Raw genomic sequence first — 21,333 nt, 5'->3', positions numbered from 1 at the left:
CCTACTTGCATCTTTTAGCTGTCATCCCTGCATACCCATTTCCATTCATCAAAATGCCTAAAATATTTCCACCTCCATTATTTGTTGTCACCAGTCCTCTATCCAACTTCCACTCTGACTTTTGTATAACTCCAATGTAATTGGCTATTTCAAGTCAAATATTACAATTACTGTTTTTGTTTTTTTTTTCCTTTCTCCTCTCAATTTCTAGGATGACTTAAACTCCTTTAATTATCATCTCTGACGTATTTTCCAGGCTGAGGCCACTTTGTTTCCTTCCATAGTACTTTCATAATCTCTTGGCTATTTTTGAGCTGGCTTTCAGATTCAGGAAGCTGAGTCCTCCTTCCTCCTTGAGGATTTTCAGTGGGAGAGAATAAATATGCTTGTGATTTTCTCTCCTCTTCCTTCCTCACAATATTCATTACTTGCCTTACTTTTTAACTTGCTATTTAATTCTCCTACTTATTTGATTCTGCTACATACATATACATTATGCTTGTTTTATTAGCCTTAAATTATAAGCTAAGGTGAGATGGAAACTATCTCTGTTGAGTTGAATCTCACCAATATTCAGCACAACATTACATTTGTTTGTTTTGTGATTTGACTCTTTGCCTGTAATGAAAATTAGTATTAGGTTAGTGCCAAAGTAATTGCGGTTTTGCCATTACTTTTAATAAATGGTACCGTTTTCTGGGAAAGATTCACAGCAGACCTGACTCTGTCTGGTTCCTAGGAAAACAAGCACCCCAGTGTCAGCCAGGGACCTACGCTGAATGTCATTTCCCTGAGACTTGAGTTTTTCCACTGCTCCCTCTTCACATTTCCCAGACTTCGTTGTATCTCTCTTTTTCCGCTTATCATTATTTCCCTGCTATCTCAGTTTTCCATTTGCTTATGCAAAATGTTACAGTCATCTAGTAAGAATGTCTTAGGGTCAGCTGTGTGCAAAGCAAAACAGCAGTGAAGGATAAGGGAATATCAAAAGCCATGACATAGTCCACACTCTTTACCCCTGCCTGTCCCTATAAAGTTAGGATGTATTTGGGAAGATAAAGTGTGCACTCAAACAGTTGAGAAGAATGTAATACTCACAGACAAGTTTGTTTCAGAGTTCCAAGAAGGGGAAGCTCAATATGGGCTACATTGGCAACAGGGTAAGAAAAGTTTTGCAGAGAGGATGGAACTTGAGTTAAATCTTACAGGATTAGCTTAGTAGGAGGGACAAAGAAGAGCATTTGGTAGGAGTGGAATTCTTACTGGGGAGTCCTGAAGATGAGGGTGAATGGAGAATTTAGCATTGGAATATTGAGGGACTGAAGGTCAAGGGGAGAAAACTGGATTTTAACATATAGACCTAGTATTTCAAGGAGTAGCTTGAAGTTTTATCTATTTTAAAAAATATTAGAATAAAAATCTATCTTTTAAAGTATATTTCAAAGTCATTGATACAGGCAATGGAGAGTTATTGGAGGTTTTTGAACAAGTATGTTATAGGATGACAGCAGAGTTTCAGGATAATTAGTCTGCCAGGAATATGTAGAAGGATTTGAAGAGAGTGGAAATGAAGAGAGGAAAATCAGCAGCAAAGAGATTGACCATTGCCATGGTCCAACTTGAAAGCAATGATATCTGGCCTGAGCTAAGGTAATGAGGTAGAAGGCGAGACTTGACTCTGGAGTCGGGCTCTGACACCAGACCAAATTGAGGACTAGCTAAAACAGGGATGAGGCAGAAGGTGCTTTCCATAAACAAGCCCACTAGGGTGCCACGTTAGTTTACCATTGCCATGGCAACAACCAGGGGTTACTGTCCCATTCCATGGCAATGACCCAAGGACTCAAAAGTTATTACTCCTTCCCTAGAAAGTTCTGCATACACCACCTCTTAATGTACATGTGATTAAAGTTAAGTATAAATATAACTGCAAAACTGCCCTGAGCTGCTCCTCTCTGCCTATGAGGTAGCCCTGTCTGGCAGGAGCAGTCACAGAACTGTAATGCCACCAGAGCTGTAACGCTGCAGCTTCAAGATAAAGGTGTTTTCTTCCACCTCTGGCTTGCCCTTGAATTCTTTCCTGAGCAAAACCAAGAACCCTTATGGGCTGAGACCCATTTTGGGGTTCACCTGTCCTGCATGAGTAGGAATGAAGGGACACAGTTGACAGCCGCCTTAGGTCCAGCTCCCAGAAGCAAACGTTGAGAGGACAGTTCACATGATTGTGATTTATTTGTGAGGAAGCATTTCCAACAGAAAGCAGTCGAAGAATTGGGGAAGCAAAACAATGTATCAACAGAGGAAAAAGGAAAGTACAATTTCAAGTGGAATCCAGGCCTCAGCTTGATCTGGAAGGAGAGTTTCTACTTGAGTCACGGGGCTGATTTCTCATTTCCTGTACTCAGCATTACCTGTGGATCAGGGTGATGGGGAGCTGGGGAGGGCAGGGGACTCCCAGACACTCCTGGTTCTTTCAGTCTTTGGGGTAAAGCAGTCTAGTAGCCCAAGTGCAGTCATCTGAAGAGAGTCTCAGGTAGAGTTGCTAGAAGCAAAGTATCCAGAGCAGATAAGGGAATAGGCAGTTATAACTCATCTTATATTTTAAGATTTACAAAGAATAAGCTTTTAGAAGCCAGGCACATATTGGAGGTGGATAGGTGGATGATAGAGATGTAAAATTTAAAGCACTGATTTCTGACTTATCAACATTTTGAGTTTTTTACTATTCCTAATGTGAAGATAATTTTTCTAGATAATCCAGTAGTTCATAGTAGGTTATTTAAGATATGTAAAGTGTGTTGTAAATGTAAAGTAAATGTAACATACATGTAGCACAAAGCAGTCTTGTTAAGTTGGCATCCCTTCAACTCCTCTCATGTGAGCTCATCCCCACATGTAAGTGAGATAACCCTTTTTCTCAAGGAGTTGGCAGTTTATGACAATTAGATTAAAACCAATAAATGGGAACAATGTGCACTCATAGGTAAAAAATAGTAGTAGTGTTTGGCGGCACTCAAATGTGCAACCTCCTTTGAGATTCATGGTCATTCCTTTAAAAGGAGACCAGGTTACAAGTTGTGTGACTTGTGTCAAGCAGCATTCAAAACCACAGAAGCATATACAGAGAAGGAGATAATTGGATTTAACCAGAGTTGGAAGTTAGCCAAGTGAGTCAATGGAGGGAAAAAAGGCTAAAGGAGCTAAATGTTTGCAAATAAATGATTATAATAATTAGACCATGGAATCTAGTCTAAGTACAAAAAAAATGGCAGTATTAATGAATTAGTTGGAGGTCTTGATGTAGTCAAGGAATTAGTGAAATAAGCCAAAGTTAATGGTCAAAAAGAAGAACATTTAAAATTGGAATTCAGCTGCTGACAAGGTCTTCCAAATGACAAGGTCAAGGATAAGACCTTGGGAGAAGATGGCTAGAGGAAACATTACTGATGCTGGAGAGGTCAAAGAAATAGATACTAGTGTATTCAATAGATTATCAGTAGATATTAGATTGATAGATTATTAAGTAGATGCTAAAATTTTCAAGAAAAACCACAGGAGTAGGAAGGAAAATTTTCAAAGTTCTTTAGCCTCTTACTTAATCAGATAAAAACACGGGGTAATAAAAACAAAGCAGACTCTGTGAGATGTCTTTAATTGATGAGCAATTAACTTCCACAACAGTGTTTGTTCACTTTGATACCTAGAATTAGTCATAATGATTATCCAAGTAACAAAACCATTTTGCTTTTATTTATACTTAACATTTATATACACAAAGACATGTATATCCATGGATATGTCCCTTAATAATTATTCAGTGTCCCCAAGGATTACTAATCAAAAGCTTTAGAGTTATTGAAAAAAATAATTTTAAATTTATGCAAAGGATAATAAAAATGTTCTTCACATGTTATTATAAAATCAAGAAAATATCCTGAATTGGAGTCATTGATGTGTCTTTATCTACTTTGTTATTTTTGTGTAATTAATTGGCTGTATCCTGTCTTGTTCCCAAAAGGTCTTCTGGTCACCTTTATTCCGAATATAGTAGCTCTCTCAGAATAGGTGGTAAAGGATATTGGGTGAAAGATAAATTCACAGAAGAAGGCTAACCTGGACATGGATTGAGCAGAGTGCATGTTCATTCAGCTGATAATGTAACCTCTTCTTTAGAATTACATATATTCTCTAGTTATTTGTTATTAATCTTATACCTAACTAAGCAGCGTTAGGAGAGAATTTATATGTTCTATTATTTTTACAAAATATGATATATGTATTTGTGTGTTTGTTGCATCATATACTCTAACATATCTCAGTTAACTAGCTAGTTAGTCAAATTCATTTAGTAGCCATGAAATGGCAGCGGCACTCAGCAGAAGCTAGCAGGTTGAGGTGTATCATGGGAACCAGCCCCCAATATTTCAACGTATGTTCTTTTCTATTTTCCCTAAGTGTTGGCTGGTCTGAGAAATAAAGGGAAAGAGTACAAAAGAGACAAATTTTAAAGCTGGGTGTCCGGGGGAGACATCATGTGTCGGCAGGTTCCGTGATGTCCCCCAAGCTACAAAACTAGCAAGTTTTTATTATGGATTTCAAAAGGGAGGGAGCGTGTGAATAGGGTGTGGGTCACAGAGATCACATGCTTCACAAGGCAATAAAATATCACAAGGTAAATGGAGGCAGGGTGAGATCCCAGGACCAGGGTGAAATTAAAATTGCTAATGAAGCTTTCATGTCCCACTGGGCATGCATTGTCATTGATATCATATTATCAGGAGACAGGGTTTGAGAGCAGACAACCAGTCTGACTAAAATTTACTAGACAGAAATTTCTTCATCCTAATAGGCCTGGGGGCCCTACGGGAGACCAGGGCTTATTTCATCCCTTATCTACAACCATAGAAGACAGACATTCCCAGAGCGGCCATTTCAGAGTCCTCCCCCTAGGAATACATTCTCTTTCTCAGGGCTGTTTCTTGCTGAGAAAAAGAATTCAGTGATATTTCTCCTATTCGCTTTGTAAGAAGAGAAATATGACTCTGTTCCACCCAGCTCCCAGGCAGTCAGACCTAATGGTTATCTCCCTTATTCCCTGAACATCACTGTTATCCTGTTCTTTTTTCAAGGTGCCCAGATTTCATGTTGTTCAAACACACATGCTCTATGAACAATTTGTGCAGTTAATGCAATCATCACAGGGTCCTGAGGCAACATACATCCTCCTCAGTTTACGAAGATGAAGGGATTAAGAGATTAAAGTAAAGACAGGCATAGGAAGTCACAAGAATATTGATTGGGGAAGTGATAAATGTCCATGAAGTTTTCACAATTTATGTTCAGAGATTGTAGTAAAGACAGGCATAAGAAATTACAAACGTGTTAATTTGGGGAACTAATAAATGTCCATGAAATCTTCATAATTTATGTTCTTCTGTCACAGCTTCAGCAGGTCCTTCCATTCGGGGTTCCTGACTTCCCACAACAGAGGTGACTAAAGAATGGAGGATTTTAGATTGATGACTTTTTACTGAGAGGAAATAGGGTGATTGAAAGAACCCTGGGATAAGGGATACACATCTTAGACTAGACCCCCCTTCCACCACTTCACTATAGGGATGGGGTGTTTTCAACTTAGTTTCCTCACTTATAAAACATGATCATATTTCTATTATTATAATTTAAATAATTAGAGAAAAAAGTTTTAAAAAGACCATTAAATACATATCATAGTGTTCTTATTTAAGCATAAGGACATAATTGCTCCAAGATAACCAGTGTACTCTAGAGGGTAACTCAAAGATGGTAAAAATTGCTTTAAATTTTGGATTCTCTTATTTGTTTCTAAAAACAACAGAATATGCTTTTAGTTTCCAAATGACCCAGTGTGAAAATGTATGTATAAATCAGACATGAAATTAATACTAAAACTTTCTGACGTCAGTGATATCAGCAGAGGCTGGAAACCAGTTACTTCTTGCTACTTCAGAATAAGGTTAGACTCAGAAATAGGATTTGCTCTAAAGCAAGTAATAGAGGCAACTTCACCAACAGGCAAACTAGGCAATTGCCTTGGAAAGAAGGCAGGCTTGTTGCAAATTACCTCCCCTACCCAAGTAATGAAGCACCTGGAATTCCTGAATTAAAGAGACCCTCCTTTGGGCAAAGAATTGTCTGAGTCTGGATTTTGAGATAGGATGGTTAAACAAAAAGTCATCTTCCGCCACAATTTTTCATGCAGATTAGTTTATTGGTTCACATCAACCTTTAAAGGGGGATGTGGAAAAAGGGTAGGAGAAATAGCCATTTCTGGGACCAGGAGGCAGGTGGGAAGAGGAAAAATATGGAGCAAGGGAAATCGAATCTGAGGGCACTTTCCCTCCTGTATTTCACTTCATGAAGGCTCTGCAGTTAGCTGCCTGCATTATATAGTCTGTGCACTAAAGGGAATGAAAGGAGGAAGGCGGTAGGAAAGGAAGACAACAAGGAAAGAAGGTAGAGTTGGGAAAGGCTGATTTGGGAGAAATGAGGCTTCTGCTAGGCTAGACAAAGCACACTGCTCAAGTGTGTAACTCTGCAGGCTACATAACCTGCTTATTCCTCCAGCCTCATGGTGCCCTCTTCTTTCCTCACAGCTCTGGCCATGGCTCAGTGTCTTTTTTTCCGTTCTTAGGGTAGATCTATCTCTTTCCCATCCTGGTCTTCTTCACATACACAGTTTTCTCTGTATGGATGTTCTGCCATTCTAGCACCCACTCTTGCAGTCTTAGCTTCTGATAGGCCTCCCTGGGCCCCCATTTTCAATCTGGCCTCTAGATTATATTTGCTGATTAGGGATTTTCCAATACAGTCCTTTCAACAGTTTGCAATTGTTCATGTATTTGAATGATCACGTTTTTAATCTCTCTCTCCCTCTAGCTTAAGAGAAGCTCCATGAAGGCAGAGACCATATCAGTGTATTTCATATTCTACATACCAAGGCCTATCAGAGTCACTCTGTAAAATCTGTTGAATTAGATGAACCAATCATTTGAGAAGTTTAGTAACCGCATCACAGCATGTTTACTTTTGTTCTTTGGACTATGAACAGTCACAGAATGGCTATGCTTATTACTGTCAAAATAGAAGGATTTGTATACTGATAGGTTTGCAAACTCATCTGAAACACAAAAATGTATTATATCTGGTTCACATGCTTAAATTGAAGAAATCTGAACAGGAAATTTGGATTGATGTATAACTCACAGTGGCTTGGTATTTCAGGTTGGAATTGTACAGTATGGAGAAAACGTGACCCATGAGTTCAACCTCAATAAGTATTCTTCTACCGAAGAGGTACTTGTTGCAGCAAAGAAAATAGTCCAGAGAGGTGGCCGCCAGACTATGACAGCTCTTGGAATAGACACAGCAAGGTATATGGATAAAAAAATAAACTAAAGTAAAAGACTGCAAAAATAACTGCTCATGATTTAGCCCTTTGGCATATCAATTGAAAGTTTAATGTGACAATATTTAAAGCCATTTTATTTAAAATGAGCTTCAGAAGATTAGATAATGGTTACAAGATCAGATGTTTCTATCACACAATCTCACCATCCTTCTTATCCTTCTCTTCTTACAAGGGTTTAATTGATAGAGAATTCATTTTAAAATATCACTGAATCTATAACTTCATATTCTTAGATACTAAGACAGTATTAGGTAATATTTGTTTTCATTTATTTTTTGTTTTCAGGCTCTAGGAGTCTTAATCTAAAAGAATGGATTAAAAATATGTCCACCTGTACTCAATATATATTTATATTCTAGATTGTCCATGTATTTTCAGTACTTGATTTACCGTTATTGAAGCTATGAGATAAGAGGTTTTAAGGGGCCAAATTAAATATTGTCTATTTGAAATCATTTTTAGTGCAAAGATTGAAAGAAATGGAAAGGATCTTATCATTTGTAATGCTCTCTTTCTCCTTTTTTTCTTTCTTTAGATTCCCTTCAATTTACAATCCTTCCTTTCTTCCATCTGCAGTTTTCTTTATGGTGAACACATAACTCAGTCTGTGGTTGAATTTCATTTTATAAGAACCAACTGAATTGTCCTCTCTTACAAATGTAGAACACTTTATTTCCTGTATGTTCTCTTATCTCATTTATTAAACTAGCAAACTTCTGAACAAATTCAGAACAATACAAAAATCACAGGAAATGTAATAAGTAATTTGACTAATGTTAAGAATCTTTCTGTTACATGTCTTCAACTTCTGAACTCTCGCCTCAGGTGGAAAGCTAATTTTCCATGCTCTCATTTCATCTGCCTGCTAAGATGAGTGTTTTAAGGAGGTTAAAAAAGTTAATAATGATCCTGCGAAGAATGGGATTCAAAATTTTAAAATTTCATGTGCAGCTTTTGCCTCATGAATGTTAGAAAGTCATGTGGTTCCAGTTATGTGGGGCCCAAGAGAAAATAACCACAAACAGATGGAGGTAATTTGACATTTACCTAACTATTGGATCACCAATTTGCATACACAAAGAGTGCACATGTTTAGGTGTACTGAATGCACCCCCTTCAATAATTGATTAAATGTGACTGTGCATTTGAAGTAAGTCTAAGTGTTCTTTGAAACCTCTGAGCCTGTAGGGAGCTGTACATTTTCCAAAGGCAATCATTTAAGAATGAATACTCATCTTTGAAAACTAACTGAAGAACTATTCTGGCTGCTTTGGCTTCTGCATCAATACTGCTCTAAATACCATGTCCCTATATGTTTTTTGCTCTGTGTTTCACAAAGGGTATAGCTGTGGGACACAGAATTGATTGAATGTTGATTATACATTAAAAGCCTGTAGTGACAGTACCAAGTATTTTTCTCCTACATTAATTACTTTTTCATGTTTAAGCACATTTTAATTGTTTTTTATCCCTTTCAGGCAGAGGCAGTTGCAAACAATATTTTTAGTATTTTTTGAATTCTTTGCTTTCATTTTCAGTAACTCCTAGTTCAAATTTTCATGTGTGTGTGTGTTCCCTTCTCCCTATCTCGAATTTTTACTTTTGTCAGTAAACTTACAGGATATAATCATAAGGCCTGGATTCTCCTGTCTCAAAGAAAGGGACACTATTGGTATATTTTAATTTTTTAAAGCATGCAGGAAAGTCAGTGCTTAGTGCCAAGAAAGGACACTGGATACTGGTACTTTGAGGACAAGGACAATTTGTTAAGGAATGTAGTTGAAACAGAAACGGTGTACTCAGGAGTTCTGCCAATGGCTAATCTTCCATTACGTAAAGCCAGCCCTGATTTTAGAACTGCCACATTTTATTTATGAATGACTTCTTAATCATCTCCTTCAGCTGATGTTCATTCAGTTCAATTGTAACCTTGATATTTAGGAGAACTAGGAAGTTTTAGTGACCTAAGGAATTTGAATTTCAAAAATGATTGAATCTTATTCAAATACAAAGATCTGTTAAAGACTAATGTGTAACATCTGTTTTCATCTTTGTTTGTATACTTTAAAAAATCAGAAAATCGGCTGGGTGCGGTAGCTCATGCCTGTAATCCCAGCACTTTGGGAGGCCGAGGTGGCTGCATCACCTAAGATCAGGGGTTCGAGACCAGCCTGGCCAACATGGTGAAACCCTGTCTCTACTAAAAATACAAAAAAAAAAAATTAACCAGGTGTGGTGGTGGGAGTCTATCATCCCAGCTACTCAGGAGGTTGAGGCAGGAGAAGCACCTGAACCCGGGAGGTGGAGGCTGCAGTGAACCTAGATCACGCCACTGCACTCCAGCCTGGGCTGGAGTGAAACAAGAGTGAAACTCTGCCTTAAAAAAAAAAAAAAAAGAAAGAAAAAAGCCAGAAAATCTACTTGTATAGTATGTTAAAAATTATTCATAACATTTGTTAAAGATTGTAAAGAAGACATCACTCAAGAGGGACCTTTACAATGAAAGTATTGCAGTAGGGAAGAGAGATTGGGCTCAGCTTTGACTACAGTGAGGACAAGGGGGCATTTGCAGTCAAGGAACAGGGCAGGGATTAGAGGAAACATCAAGGCTGGGGGATTCTTGCTAGACTGGCTCAACAGGATTCTTGCTGAAGGCAGATAAATAGCAGGGAAAATAAAACTGTTTTTCACTTTCTATGCTCTCAACACTTGACAGATCACTTCTGATGCCAGATATGTGGATTTTTCCCACATTGACCAGTTATCTGACATCAGCTGAGTGTTCTAGAATTCAATTCAGTTCTGACACCAACTAGAATTTGTGCAGACCTCCCACAGATTAAGGGCTCAGTCCTTCAAGAATTCCCTCCAATTTAGAGCCAGAAGGTTTCCAGGTTACCCACAATTTGTCTAATGTGGCTACAAATTAGACTCCCTACTTGGGTTTGATTATATGCTAAAGTGGATCACAGAACTTAGTAAAGCATCTTACTTACTATTATTAGTTTATTATAAAAGGATATAACTCAGGAACAGCAAGAGATACATAGTGCAAGCTATAAGGGAAAGGGGTCAGAGCTGCCATTCCCTCTCATGGCAGGTTCTGCTGAACCTCCTTCCACATGTTCAGCAACCTGGAAAACATCTGAAACCCGTAGTTCAGAAATTTTTACAGAGGCTTGATCATAGGCATGATTGACTATTAACTGAGTTTCTAGCCCCTCACTTCTTCCTGGAGAATGAGAGCTGGGGCTGAACATTTCAAGCTTCTGATCATGGCCTGGTCCTTCTGGTGACCAACTCCCATTTAGGAGCCCACCAAGAGTTACTTCATTAGAACAAAAGATACTCCTATCACCCAGGAAATTCAACAGATTAGAATATCTACGTCAGAAACCCAGGTTAAAGGCCATACATTAGAACAAAAGATGCTCCTCGCACCAGTATTGCTCAGTAAATTATAAGAGTTTTAGGAGTTCTGCACCAGAAACCAGAGGCAGAGACCAAATACATATTTATTATTTGTTAAAGGAAAATTTTAGACAAATTAAATTTGACAGAGTTTATTTGAGCAAAGAATGATTCATGAATCAGGCAGCACTCAGAACCGTAAGAGGCTCGGAAAGATCCATGTTAGTAGTGTGAGCAATAGGCTTTTATGGGCTGAATGCAAAATCAAATTAAAGAAATGACTTGATTGGCTACAGCTAGGCATTTAACTTATTTGGGTATGATCTGGTGGAAAGTCCCTAGTTAGAGGTTACTTGCCAGGTTCTGATTGGTAAAGTCTCTAGTTAGAAGTTAGTTGGCAGTTTCTAATTGGAAATGTTTAAGTTTTGTTTTACTGTTTACATTGAATTGGATTTTGATTTGCTTACATAGGAACATAAGTCACAGGAGCTGTCTCAGCCTAATTGCCTATAAATTCAATTCTTTTAAAAGATAATATCACAGAACAGGGTAATAAGATTTAGAGGGTGGGGAATGAGGAATGTGATCAGATAACAAGGATGAGGGATTTCCACTAAATTGGTTAAGCCAGATTCTTGCTAAAACTGGACTAAGTGGGTAAAGAACACAGCCCAGGGTCAGAGCCCAGTCTAGAAGAAGACGTAAAGGAGCCAGACTCAGTTTTGGTCAAGGAGAGGGTCTTTGTCAAGTATAGAGGGCAGAGAGATATAGTTACTCAAAGAAAGTAAAAAGTTAGTACAACTGTATATCCTGTATATCCGACACTCAGAACTGACAGTTGTCAACATCTTGTCATATTTGCTTTAAGTCCTTTGAAGGGAAAAGTAATCATATAGAATCCTTTTGCCCACTTCACCAGAATCCTCTCTTCCTGCTTAAAGATATCAATTATGGTATATTTACTGTGTATCTGTTGTGCAAACTCTTTGGAATGTTAGCTTAAGACAGGCCTTTCCTTAGCAAATCTATCCCTAATGACAGCAGTTTGTCTGTACAACCAAGTATCTAAATGGACCATTCAGTACAATGATCGATGTACTTTGTACCAAAATCCTAGAAATATATGAAATCCTTTCATTACTTTAGTCCTAAATAAAATATACTCATCTCTCCCAAGACTCCAGCGAGAAAAGGTTTGAGTAAAAGGAAATAAAGGGGGAGGGAGAAGTGTGTGTATATATTTATAAAGAATACATAAAAGACAAAAATTTTCCATTTCCCTGTCTTCTGTTTCTTTCCATACACGCTGTTTAATTAAATTGAAATTCGTTTTATTTCTGGTTTTTTTTTTTTTTTTTGAGACGGAGTCTCGCACTGTCATCCAGGCTGGAGTGCAGTGGTGCGATCTCAGCTCACTGCAAGCTCCACCTCCTAGGTTCACGCCATTCTCCTGCCTCAGCCTCCGGAGTAGCTGGGACTACAGACACCCACCACCACGCCTGGCTAATTTTTTGTATTTTTGGTAGACGGGGTTTCACCGTGTTAGCTGGGATAGTCTCCATCTCCTGACCTCGTAATCTGCCCGCCTCGGCCTCCCTGAAATTCGGGTGTTTTTCCAGTTGGGTTATAGCATTTTCCCCTCCTCTCCATGCCATCTTCTCCCACCCTGCTCTCAGCACCTTGTGTCCTAACACATAGTTCAGGCCAAATGTTTTGTAACTCTGCCAACCACTTTTTGACCCCTAAAACCCAACTGACTACTCCATGGACCCAGACCATCAGCATCTGCAGTCTTTTACTCCCATGTGAAAGACTGCAGATGTCCCTATACCCAGGACACTCTCAGGCCCTCACAGCCCCACTAATACTCTGTTCTCTCTCATCTCTCCTCCCCAGATTAGAGGATTTCCGAGCCATTCTACAAATGTCAGAGTAGCTGTGGGGGAAGCGAAGTCTCAAGCGAAAGTTTCTGCTAGAAGCAGAAGAAAAGAGACCTGTCAAATGAGAGAAGGGGTGTTGACAGAGAAAGGAGCAGCTAGGGGAGTGTTTACAGATCTGGCCTTCTCTGACCCTGATGTATGCCTCAGTCACACCCTCCCTTTGAAATTTCCAAAGAACAAAATACTGGCGCCTTTTTATATATGATGTGTGGTGATTAGCAAAATGGAGACCTCTCCATCATCTGAAATAAATTGAAAACTCTTACAAACAAGGCTTATCAAGCCTCCCAGCTTGAATGATGGGCATTGATGCTAATTTTGGAGGGAAGCACCAGGTTACCTAGAGTAGTCAGTGTTTTTGTTTAGTTTTTTACTTTGTCTACTGTAAAGTGGTGTCTGGTCAACCTCTCTGTTGTTTGTGATTACTTCAGAAAGGAGGCATTCACGGAAGCCCGGGGTGCCCGAAGAGGAGTTAAAAAAGTCATGGTTATTGTGACGGATGGAGAGTCCCATGACAACCATCGACTGAAGAAGGTCATTCAAGACTGTGAAGATGAAAACATTCAACGGTTTTCCATAGCTGTAAGTGTGTTGCTAGAGATGTTTTCAAACTCTTGGGTGTAGAGAAGAGAGCTGTGTGCATATTGGGGTCATTTTATGAAAGTCACACAAACCAGGTTGGAAAAGAGAAAGGTCTCCATTTGAAGGTAAGCCCTGTGAGGACAGACTTGGATCTTGCTCCCTCTGGGTCCTTAGTACCCAGCACAATGCCAGGCCAAACAGACACTCAATAAACAATCATTGAAACTGAGGAAGGAAGAAAATAAGGAAAGATGAAAAGAGGAAGAAGGAAGCAAAAACATAAGAAGGAAAGAAGGGTGAGAAAAAGAGGACTGAAAAAAAGAAGAGAAAATGAGGAGAAGGAAAGGAAGGGAAGAGGGTGGGAAGGTGGGAAAAATGCCTTTGCCTTTTTACATAAGAGAGAGGATTTGCTCGATATAACAAGAGCAGAGGCAGAAATTTTCAACTATCTTTTTCATTAATTATCTTCCCCCTTCACTTAGCTAAAGTGTGGGAAAGTGCCAGTTATCTCTGTTTAAATATTAATAACTTCTGATGTTTGACACTTGCTTTTTGGAGAAGTAGACAGGAAATGAATTTTTGTTTTCTGATGCAATTTGTAAGCTCCTGGTGTAGACCTTTCTACCTAAAATGTAGACATTCTATTGGGGAACAAGTTCTAAAATAAAAAAGTTGCCCAAATGGTATGCCAATTACTTCAGAGCCAGCTCTAGTTTTCTTTAACAGTGTGCTTCTTCAAAGCAGCTTGAAGTTCTTCCCAAACATTAGTGCATTACTCCTGTAACCTCATTATTCCCGTAACTTCATGGAACAGCAGGTGAGGGAGCTGAGAAAGAGGCAAGGGCACCCAGTAACTTGGGGGGTCCCAGACGACGGGAGCAGAGTTGGCTTAAAGTCCTCTGATGAGACATGTGGTATTTCCTCTGGGATAGTCACTGATACTCCCCAGGGAAAAGGATGAGAGCCTCACTGAAGCAAAAGAAAAGAATTGAGAATAAATCCACCACTGCCTTCTCTCTAGTAAGGAACATTCAAAAGCCACTGCACTGCCTGCGAGACTCACTTTCTCACATTAACATTGAGTGTACATTATAGTATTTCAGTCATTGCTCTAAACCACTATCCATTTTTTTTTTTAAACGGAGTCTCGCTCTGTCTCCCAGGATGGAGTGAAGTGATATGATCTCAGCTCACTGCAACCTCCACCTTTCGGGGTCAAGCAACTCTCCTGCCTCAGCCTCCTAAGTAGCTGGGACTACAGGTGCGCACTGCCACATTTGGCTAATTTTTATATTTTTAGTATAGATGGAGTTTCACCATATTGGTCAGGCTGGTCTTGAACTCCTGACCTCAGGGGATCCACCCGCCTTGACCTCCCAAAGTGCTGGGATTACGGGTGGGAGCCACCACACCCAGCCCACTATGCCTTTCATGATACAAATAAACAAATATTTTGTAGATCATAAACAGCAACACTTTAAACAGTAATTTTAGTTCTTTTCTAACTTTCTATAAGTGAAAAATCTGTATCCTTAATCAAAATATCAGTTTTTTAATTTATCATTATAAATCTAACTTTAAAAAACTACATGTAGATGTACAGTGGGGGTGAGCTACTCGGGTAGGTAGGGGGAGCCTCGGACCTGAAGGAAAGGGGTGGGGGCAGCTCTCAAGCCCGTTGCCCTTGTGCCCACTATCCTTCCAGGCCACAGTGCAGAACCGTGGTCGGAAGGGTGTTTGAGGTCTGTTTTGTAACAGGACTTTGAAGGCAGCACCATGGAGCTCTTCATTTTTAATGATGCCAGACAAGGCTATTATTGGAAAAAGAAATGTGAAGTCAGAAAATCCCTGTACCTTAGAGGATTTGGATATTCTTAAAAAAAAAAAAAAAAAAAAAAAAAAAAATCAAACAATACCAAAGGGCTCAGTGTCTTTCCTTCGTTTTTCAGATTCCAGGAGCATAGCCTTAAATTAATCCTGATCCTTGCTTTGTTCAGGCCACATTGTAATCATTTGTTGAAGTGTGACTCACTTTATTTGTTTCTCTGTTTAGAACTGTATCTGTGTATTTATTTTAATGATATTATAAGCATCCATGAACCTACCACCCAAATCAAGAGCTAGCTCTCTTTTTTGACAACTACATGTGAGTGCATTTACCACCTGCCTTCCTCCACTTGGGTAACCATCAGTCCATTTTCTATATTCCTCAACCCTTGCTCTACTTTTCAAAATAATATTTAGGCACCCATACATATCCAAAAAAAAAATTTAAGAATATTTCATTGCTTTTAACGTTATAGAAGGGGTGTAATGCTGTATATAATATTTTGTAACTTTTGAAACTTAATACTATATTAAGATTCATCCACATTGTTGCATATCCATATAGTTCATTCTGTTTTTAAAAATTGAGGTGATATTTACAATACAGTGAAATGCAAGGTTTCAGTGTGAAAAGTGTGCACGAAGTGAACAGTTTGGTGAGTTTTGACAATTGTGTGCAACCACATAAGACCTTAATCAAGATATAGGGCAATTTCATCACTCCCAGAAAGTTTCCGGTGCTTTCTTTTTTAAAATTTGTTTTTAATTTTTATGGATACATGGTAGCTGTACATATTTACCTGGTACCTGTGATATTTTGATACAGGCATACAGTGGGTAATGATCAAATCTCGGCAGTTGGAATATCCATCACCTTAGACATTTATCATTTCTTTGTGTTGGGAATATTCCAAATCTTCTCCTCTAGCTATTTTGAAAAATACAATATTGTTCACTGTAGTTGCCCTACAGTGTTTCTGAACACTAGCTCTTATTCCTTCCATCTAATTGTAGTTTTATATCCACTAACTAACCCCTCTTCATCCCTGCTCCTCCCCACTACTCTTTCTAGCCTTTAGTAACCACCACTCTCTTCACTACCTCTATGAGATCCACATTTTCAGCTCCCACATTTGAGTGAGAATGTAATGATATTTGTCTTTCAGTGCTTGACTTATTTTACTTAATATAATGCTCTTCAGTTCCATCCATATTGCTGCAAATGACAAAGTTTCATTCTTTTTAATGGATAAATCATATTCTGTTCTGAAGATATACCATGTTTTTTTAAATCCATTCATCTGTTGATCCATACTTACGGTTAATTTTATATCTAGTCTATTGTAAACAGTGCTGCAATAAACATGGGAGTGCAGATATTTCTTCAATATACTGATTTCCTTTCTTTGGGATATATACCCAGCAATGTTTTTTTGTTTGTTTGTTTGTTTTCATTTTAAATACACACCCCCTGTAGTAACCACTGATGTGACTTACCACTTATAGCTTGCTTAGATTGCCAATTCTTGAATTTCAAATAAATAAAACTGTATAGTATGTACTGTGTGTTTAGCTTTTCACTCAACATAATTATTGTTTGTGATATTTTGTGTACGGGGGGTTCATTTTTTGTTATTGTTATCTATTTTATAGACTACAATTTGTACTCTACTGTTTACAGATATTTTGCTCGTGTCCAGTTTGAGTTATTGTTGTAAATAACAGTAATATAATAATATAAATTTGTAGTGTTAAAAATTTATAGAATTTTAAAATTTTATATAAAAAAATAAAAACCAAAGTGATAATCTGCAGGTAACGCTTGCAACTACAAATGTTAGGATAAAAACTAATTTTTTATTTATTACAAAAGTGATTTTCTATTATAAGGTTTTAAAAAATATATTGAAGCAAATATAAGGAAACACTTAGTGTCCTAATATACAGAAATAAAAAATAAGAAATTATGATACACGTTTTTTCACATTTTTTAATGCCCATGTAGTTATGTGATTTAAAAAATAGAATTAGGTCATATCTACATATTGGGGATTTTTAAACTTTTTTGCATGTTAAATTTTACATATTATTTTAAAAATGTTTTCATTATCTTGAACATTTTTATATTAAAAACTAAGTTTTAACATAATATGAAATTTTTACATTAAAAACTAATTTTTTTAGGCAGAAAAAGTACAAACCTTAACAAAGCTAATTAGTTGGACTTCATCAAAATGTAAAACTTCTACTCTTCAGATGACACTGTTGAGAATATGAAAAGACAACCCACAGGCAGGAAGAAAACATCTGCAAAACACAGAAAGGACTTGCATCCAGACTATATACAGAACTCTTACAACACAATTAAGGGAAAATTCACATCTCATTGTCTTTTAATGGGAGAAAGATTTGAACAGACACTAACTACACCAAAGAAGAAATACTATAGCAAATAAGTGTATGAAAGAGTCTCAACATCATTAGTCATTAGAGAAATGTAAATTAAATAAGACACCACTACACATCAACACAATTGCTAAAACTAACAAGTGAACAACAACAACAAAAAAAGCTGACAATAACAAGTATTGACAAGCATGCAAAGCAGCTGGATCTCTTATACATTTCTGATGGGAATAGTAAAATGGCAAAATGGGACAATTACTGTGGAAAGCAGTTTGGCAATTTCTTATAAAGTTAATCATTCACTTATTACATGACCCAATACTTTCACTCCTAGTTCTTTACTCAAGAGAAAATGAAATATATGTCTATTACAAAGACCTATGTGTGAATATTTACAACAGCTTTATTCATAATATCTTGAAGCTGCAAACAACTCAAATGTTCTCATTAAATAAATTGTAGTGCATCCATACAATGGAATGCTACTCTGCAACAGAAAGGACCCAGCTACTGCTACATGCGGCAACACAGATGACTCTGAAAAGCATTGTGCAAAGTCACAGAAGCCAGACACAAATGCCTACATACTATATGATTCCTTAAATCTGACATTCTGGAAAAATCAAAGCTGTAAGGACAGAAAATTGATCGGTGGTTGCCAATCAATTGGCGAGGGGAGGAAGGGATTGACTGTAGGGGCAGGAGGGAGCTTTTTGGGGTGATGGAAATATTTTACATGATATGGCAGTAACACAACTATATTGGTTTGTTACACTCATAGAATTGTACATCTAAAAAGGGTGAATTTTACTGTATATAATTTATTGCAATAAACGTTACCTAAAAAAAAAACTAAATGTTTGAGAAAACCTGCTTGGACAGCTAAATAATTATAGTTAACTATCATATATAACTCCTGCTTCTCTCTCCTCTCTATAAAAAAGAATGTCCCTGTCTCCAGCATTTGGTTTCAAACAAGAATGTCTCAATTGTTTATTGTCTAGATTGCCAATTTAGATCACCACTTAGTCCAGTATGTGTTTAAAATATATATGTGCTGGGCTGTGCCTTGGTAAGAGTTTCAGGAAGAATTGCTCATTCAACAGCAGGCGACTCACTTGCTGATTGCCTTTGCCAGCAGATAATGACATCACTAGCTGGAATAATATCAAAGACATTCAGAAACTATGAATATAACATTACTTTTGAACTGTCAGATTTTAAAAATACAGCTGTTAGTAACGGGGACACAGAGTACAAGAGGAGAAATTTTCACACACATACACAATTGCCCTTTATATTTTTCTGCACCAATTGTGGTGTTTATATAACAGTTAATATTAGGGAGTCTACAAATTTTGAAAATCAATCTTCCATAAATATGAAAGTACATAAAAATTCCATTATGCTAAGGTACTCTACGCTATTGTTTACTGACAAAATGCTTGAGATCCTTTATTTAACACATATAATTTAAAATATATTCTTGCTGTTCCTGTTGTGTCTTAGATTCTTGGCAGCTATAACCGAGGAAATTTAAGCACTGAAAAATTTGTGGAGGAAATAAAATCAATTGCAAGCGAACCCACTGAAAAGCATTTCTTCAACGTCTCTGATGAATTGGCTCTAGTCACCATTGTTAAAACTCTGGGAGAAAGAATATTTGCCCTGGAAGGTATGTCTATATATCTTATTGCTGCATGTTCTCTCTGCAATTCAAAATCAATGTAACGGGATTTTTGTATTTATTCCTTACACATCAGTAATACATTTTTTTACTGTGTACAATAGCTAGCATGGAACAATGCTCTTTTATATAAATCTGTCATCGAGACAGCTGTTTCTCAGAACGCTGTGCCTACTAGAAGCTCTGTTTGTAAGGGCACGGTAGGACAGTGCTGATGGGACAGGCGATGAAGACAATGGTCAATGTATATGTGCCAGGACAAAAATGTTCCATGTGCTTTATTCCTTTTCTGTAACACAGATCTAGAAAATGAGGGTACTATCTCAGGTTTTGGTTTTTTTAAAATTGTTTCTTCATTTCATATTGAGCTGCTACATACAAGAGTGCTCTTATGCAATAACTTCTTTGTTCATTTATTTTCTCTGTATTTTGCTCCTTGCCCAGTTTAAAGGTCTTCATGGAACTCTGCCTTAAAATCCATGGCAATGAAACATTGGTTCACTGTATTTGTCTAAATCATGTTACTTCTTTGCAGATTTTCCCTTGATTTTTCAATGGTGACTGGCTGTTAAGGATAACAAGTTATGGCATTCCCCATTCTGCCTTAGGTAGAGGATGTCAAGTAGCTAATTACTTTGGAACTAGATCTTTCCTAAAAAAATCTTCAGAATTGTTATGCCAGGCAAACTGGCAAAGCTTCTTTCTTCACATTCTTTGATGATCTCTAGTCTCAGGGAACATGCGCCTTTTCTCCAACTAGGGAGAGAAACCACCAGAGAATTCTTTTCCCCTTAGGCTACATCCAAATCCAGTTGATCGTGTCCTTGTGAGGACACACTAAAAGACTGTTATTTCTGCATCTTAAAAGCAGAAATTTAAGAGCACCTTCTTGGTCTCCCTGATATGACTGATAATAGGAAACAGAAAGACAAAATGGGAATGAGACATAACTGAAGAAAGTAGAACATTTTGATTGAGCATCAAGGGACTGGGAAAATGCAGAAAAATGAGACTATGAAAATGTATAGAAAGGAAAGAAGATTATTTAGAGTTATGGCTTTCAAACTTTTTTTGAGTGTGACTCACAATAATAACTACATGTTGCTTTTTGACCCAGTGCACATAAATATATACATATAAAAATAAGGCAAATTTTCACAAGATAATTCTTATTATATGTGATACACTGTGATGGCTTCTCATCTCTTCCATTCTACCCCAATCTCTTTCAATAAAAAAAATGCTGGCTATACTCAGTCTGTTGATTTCACGACTGGGTCACAATCCGTACTTAGAACATTTGATTTAGAGGTGATAGGAATCTACTGCCCAGCCAGACTGAATTTCTCTGCCTCCCTTTTCCCCTGGCCTCTTTCCCCTGTGCCTTTAGAAACAGAACACTCTAATTGTTTATGAGTCTGGAGTTACAGCTGCTTCTGAAGAACTCAGCTGTCTTGTGCTCTGTGTACAAGTCATTTTTAAGTGGCTTTGGTCTCTCAACAGCTATCCCGGTGTCATTTACCAATAAACCAGATTATGAACTTGGCTGGCCTTAAGGAAAATACATAAGGTCTTCCAACTCATTGTGTACTTTTATTTTTAATAACATGGGCTAAGATATGATAGAAACAATCTGTAAAAATAATTTTAAAAAAGTTACATAGTTACATTTTATAGTTCAAAAGAATACAGTGTCATTTCTAAATCTCCTCTTAAATAAGCAAGTAATCTAAGACTGGCAAAAATGAAGCCCACATCAGCTGGGGGAGGGGGAAATCAATGATCTGAAATGACATTTCAGATTGTTTCTAATCTGACTACACCATGGGTTAAAGGTGACATGTTGAAGAGCCCAAACACTCCAAGAAGTCTCTATATTTAAATATGACATCATTTTATAAGGAACTTTACAGATTAAAAATGTCTTCTGTATCATCTTTGTTGCTACACTACACCAAAAGCAATGTTTTGACTAGATTATTTCTTTTTTTTTTTATGAGATTTTTAATTTATTTCCTTGTTGCTTGGGA

The 21,333-nt window shown here is 37.5% G+C and overlaps 1 protein-coding gene across 1 annotated transcript in view; it reads left to right on the top strand.

The window, feature by feature from the left end:
* The window catches only part of ITGA1 (integrin subunit alpha 1), a 173,541-nt gene that overhangs the window by 93,430 nt on the left and 58,778 nt on the right, over positions 1-21,333 (top strand). Inside the window, exons 7-9 of the mRNA XM_007972149.3 lie at positions 7,264-7,412; positions 13,233-13,383; positions 19,126-19,291. Coding sequence (XP_007970340.3) covers positions 7,264-7,412; positions 13,233-13,383; positions 19,126-19,291 — 466 coding nt within the window. The remainder of the gene's footprint in view (positions 1-7,263; positions 7,413-13,232; positions 13,384-19,125; positions 19,292-21,333) is intronic.

The sequence above is a fragment of the Chlorocebus sabaeus genome, chromosome 4, assembly GCF_047675955.1.
Source record: "Chlorocebus sabaeus isolate Y175 chromosome 4, mChlSab1.0.hap1, whole genome shotgun sequence".
Lineage (NCBI taxonomy): Eukaryota > Metazoa > Chordata > Mammalia > Primates > Cercopithecidae > Chlorocebus > Chlorocebus sabaeus.
This window is presented reverse-complemented; position numbering and strand designations above follow the sequence as displayed.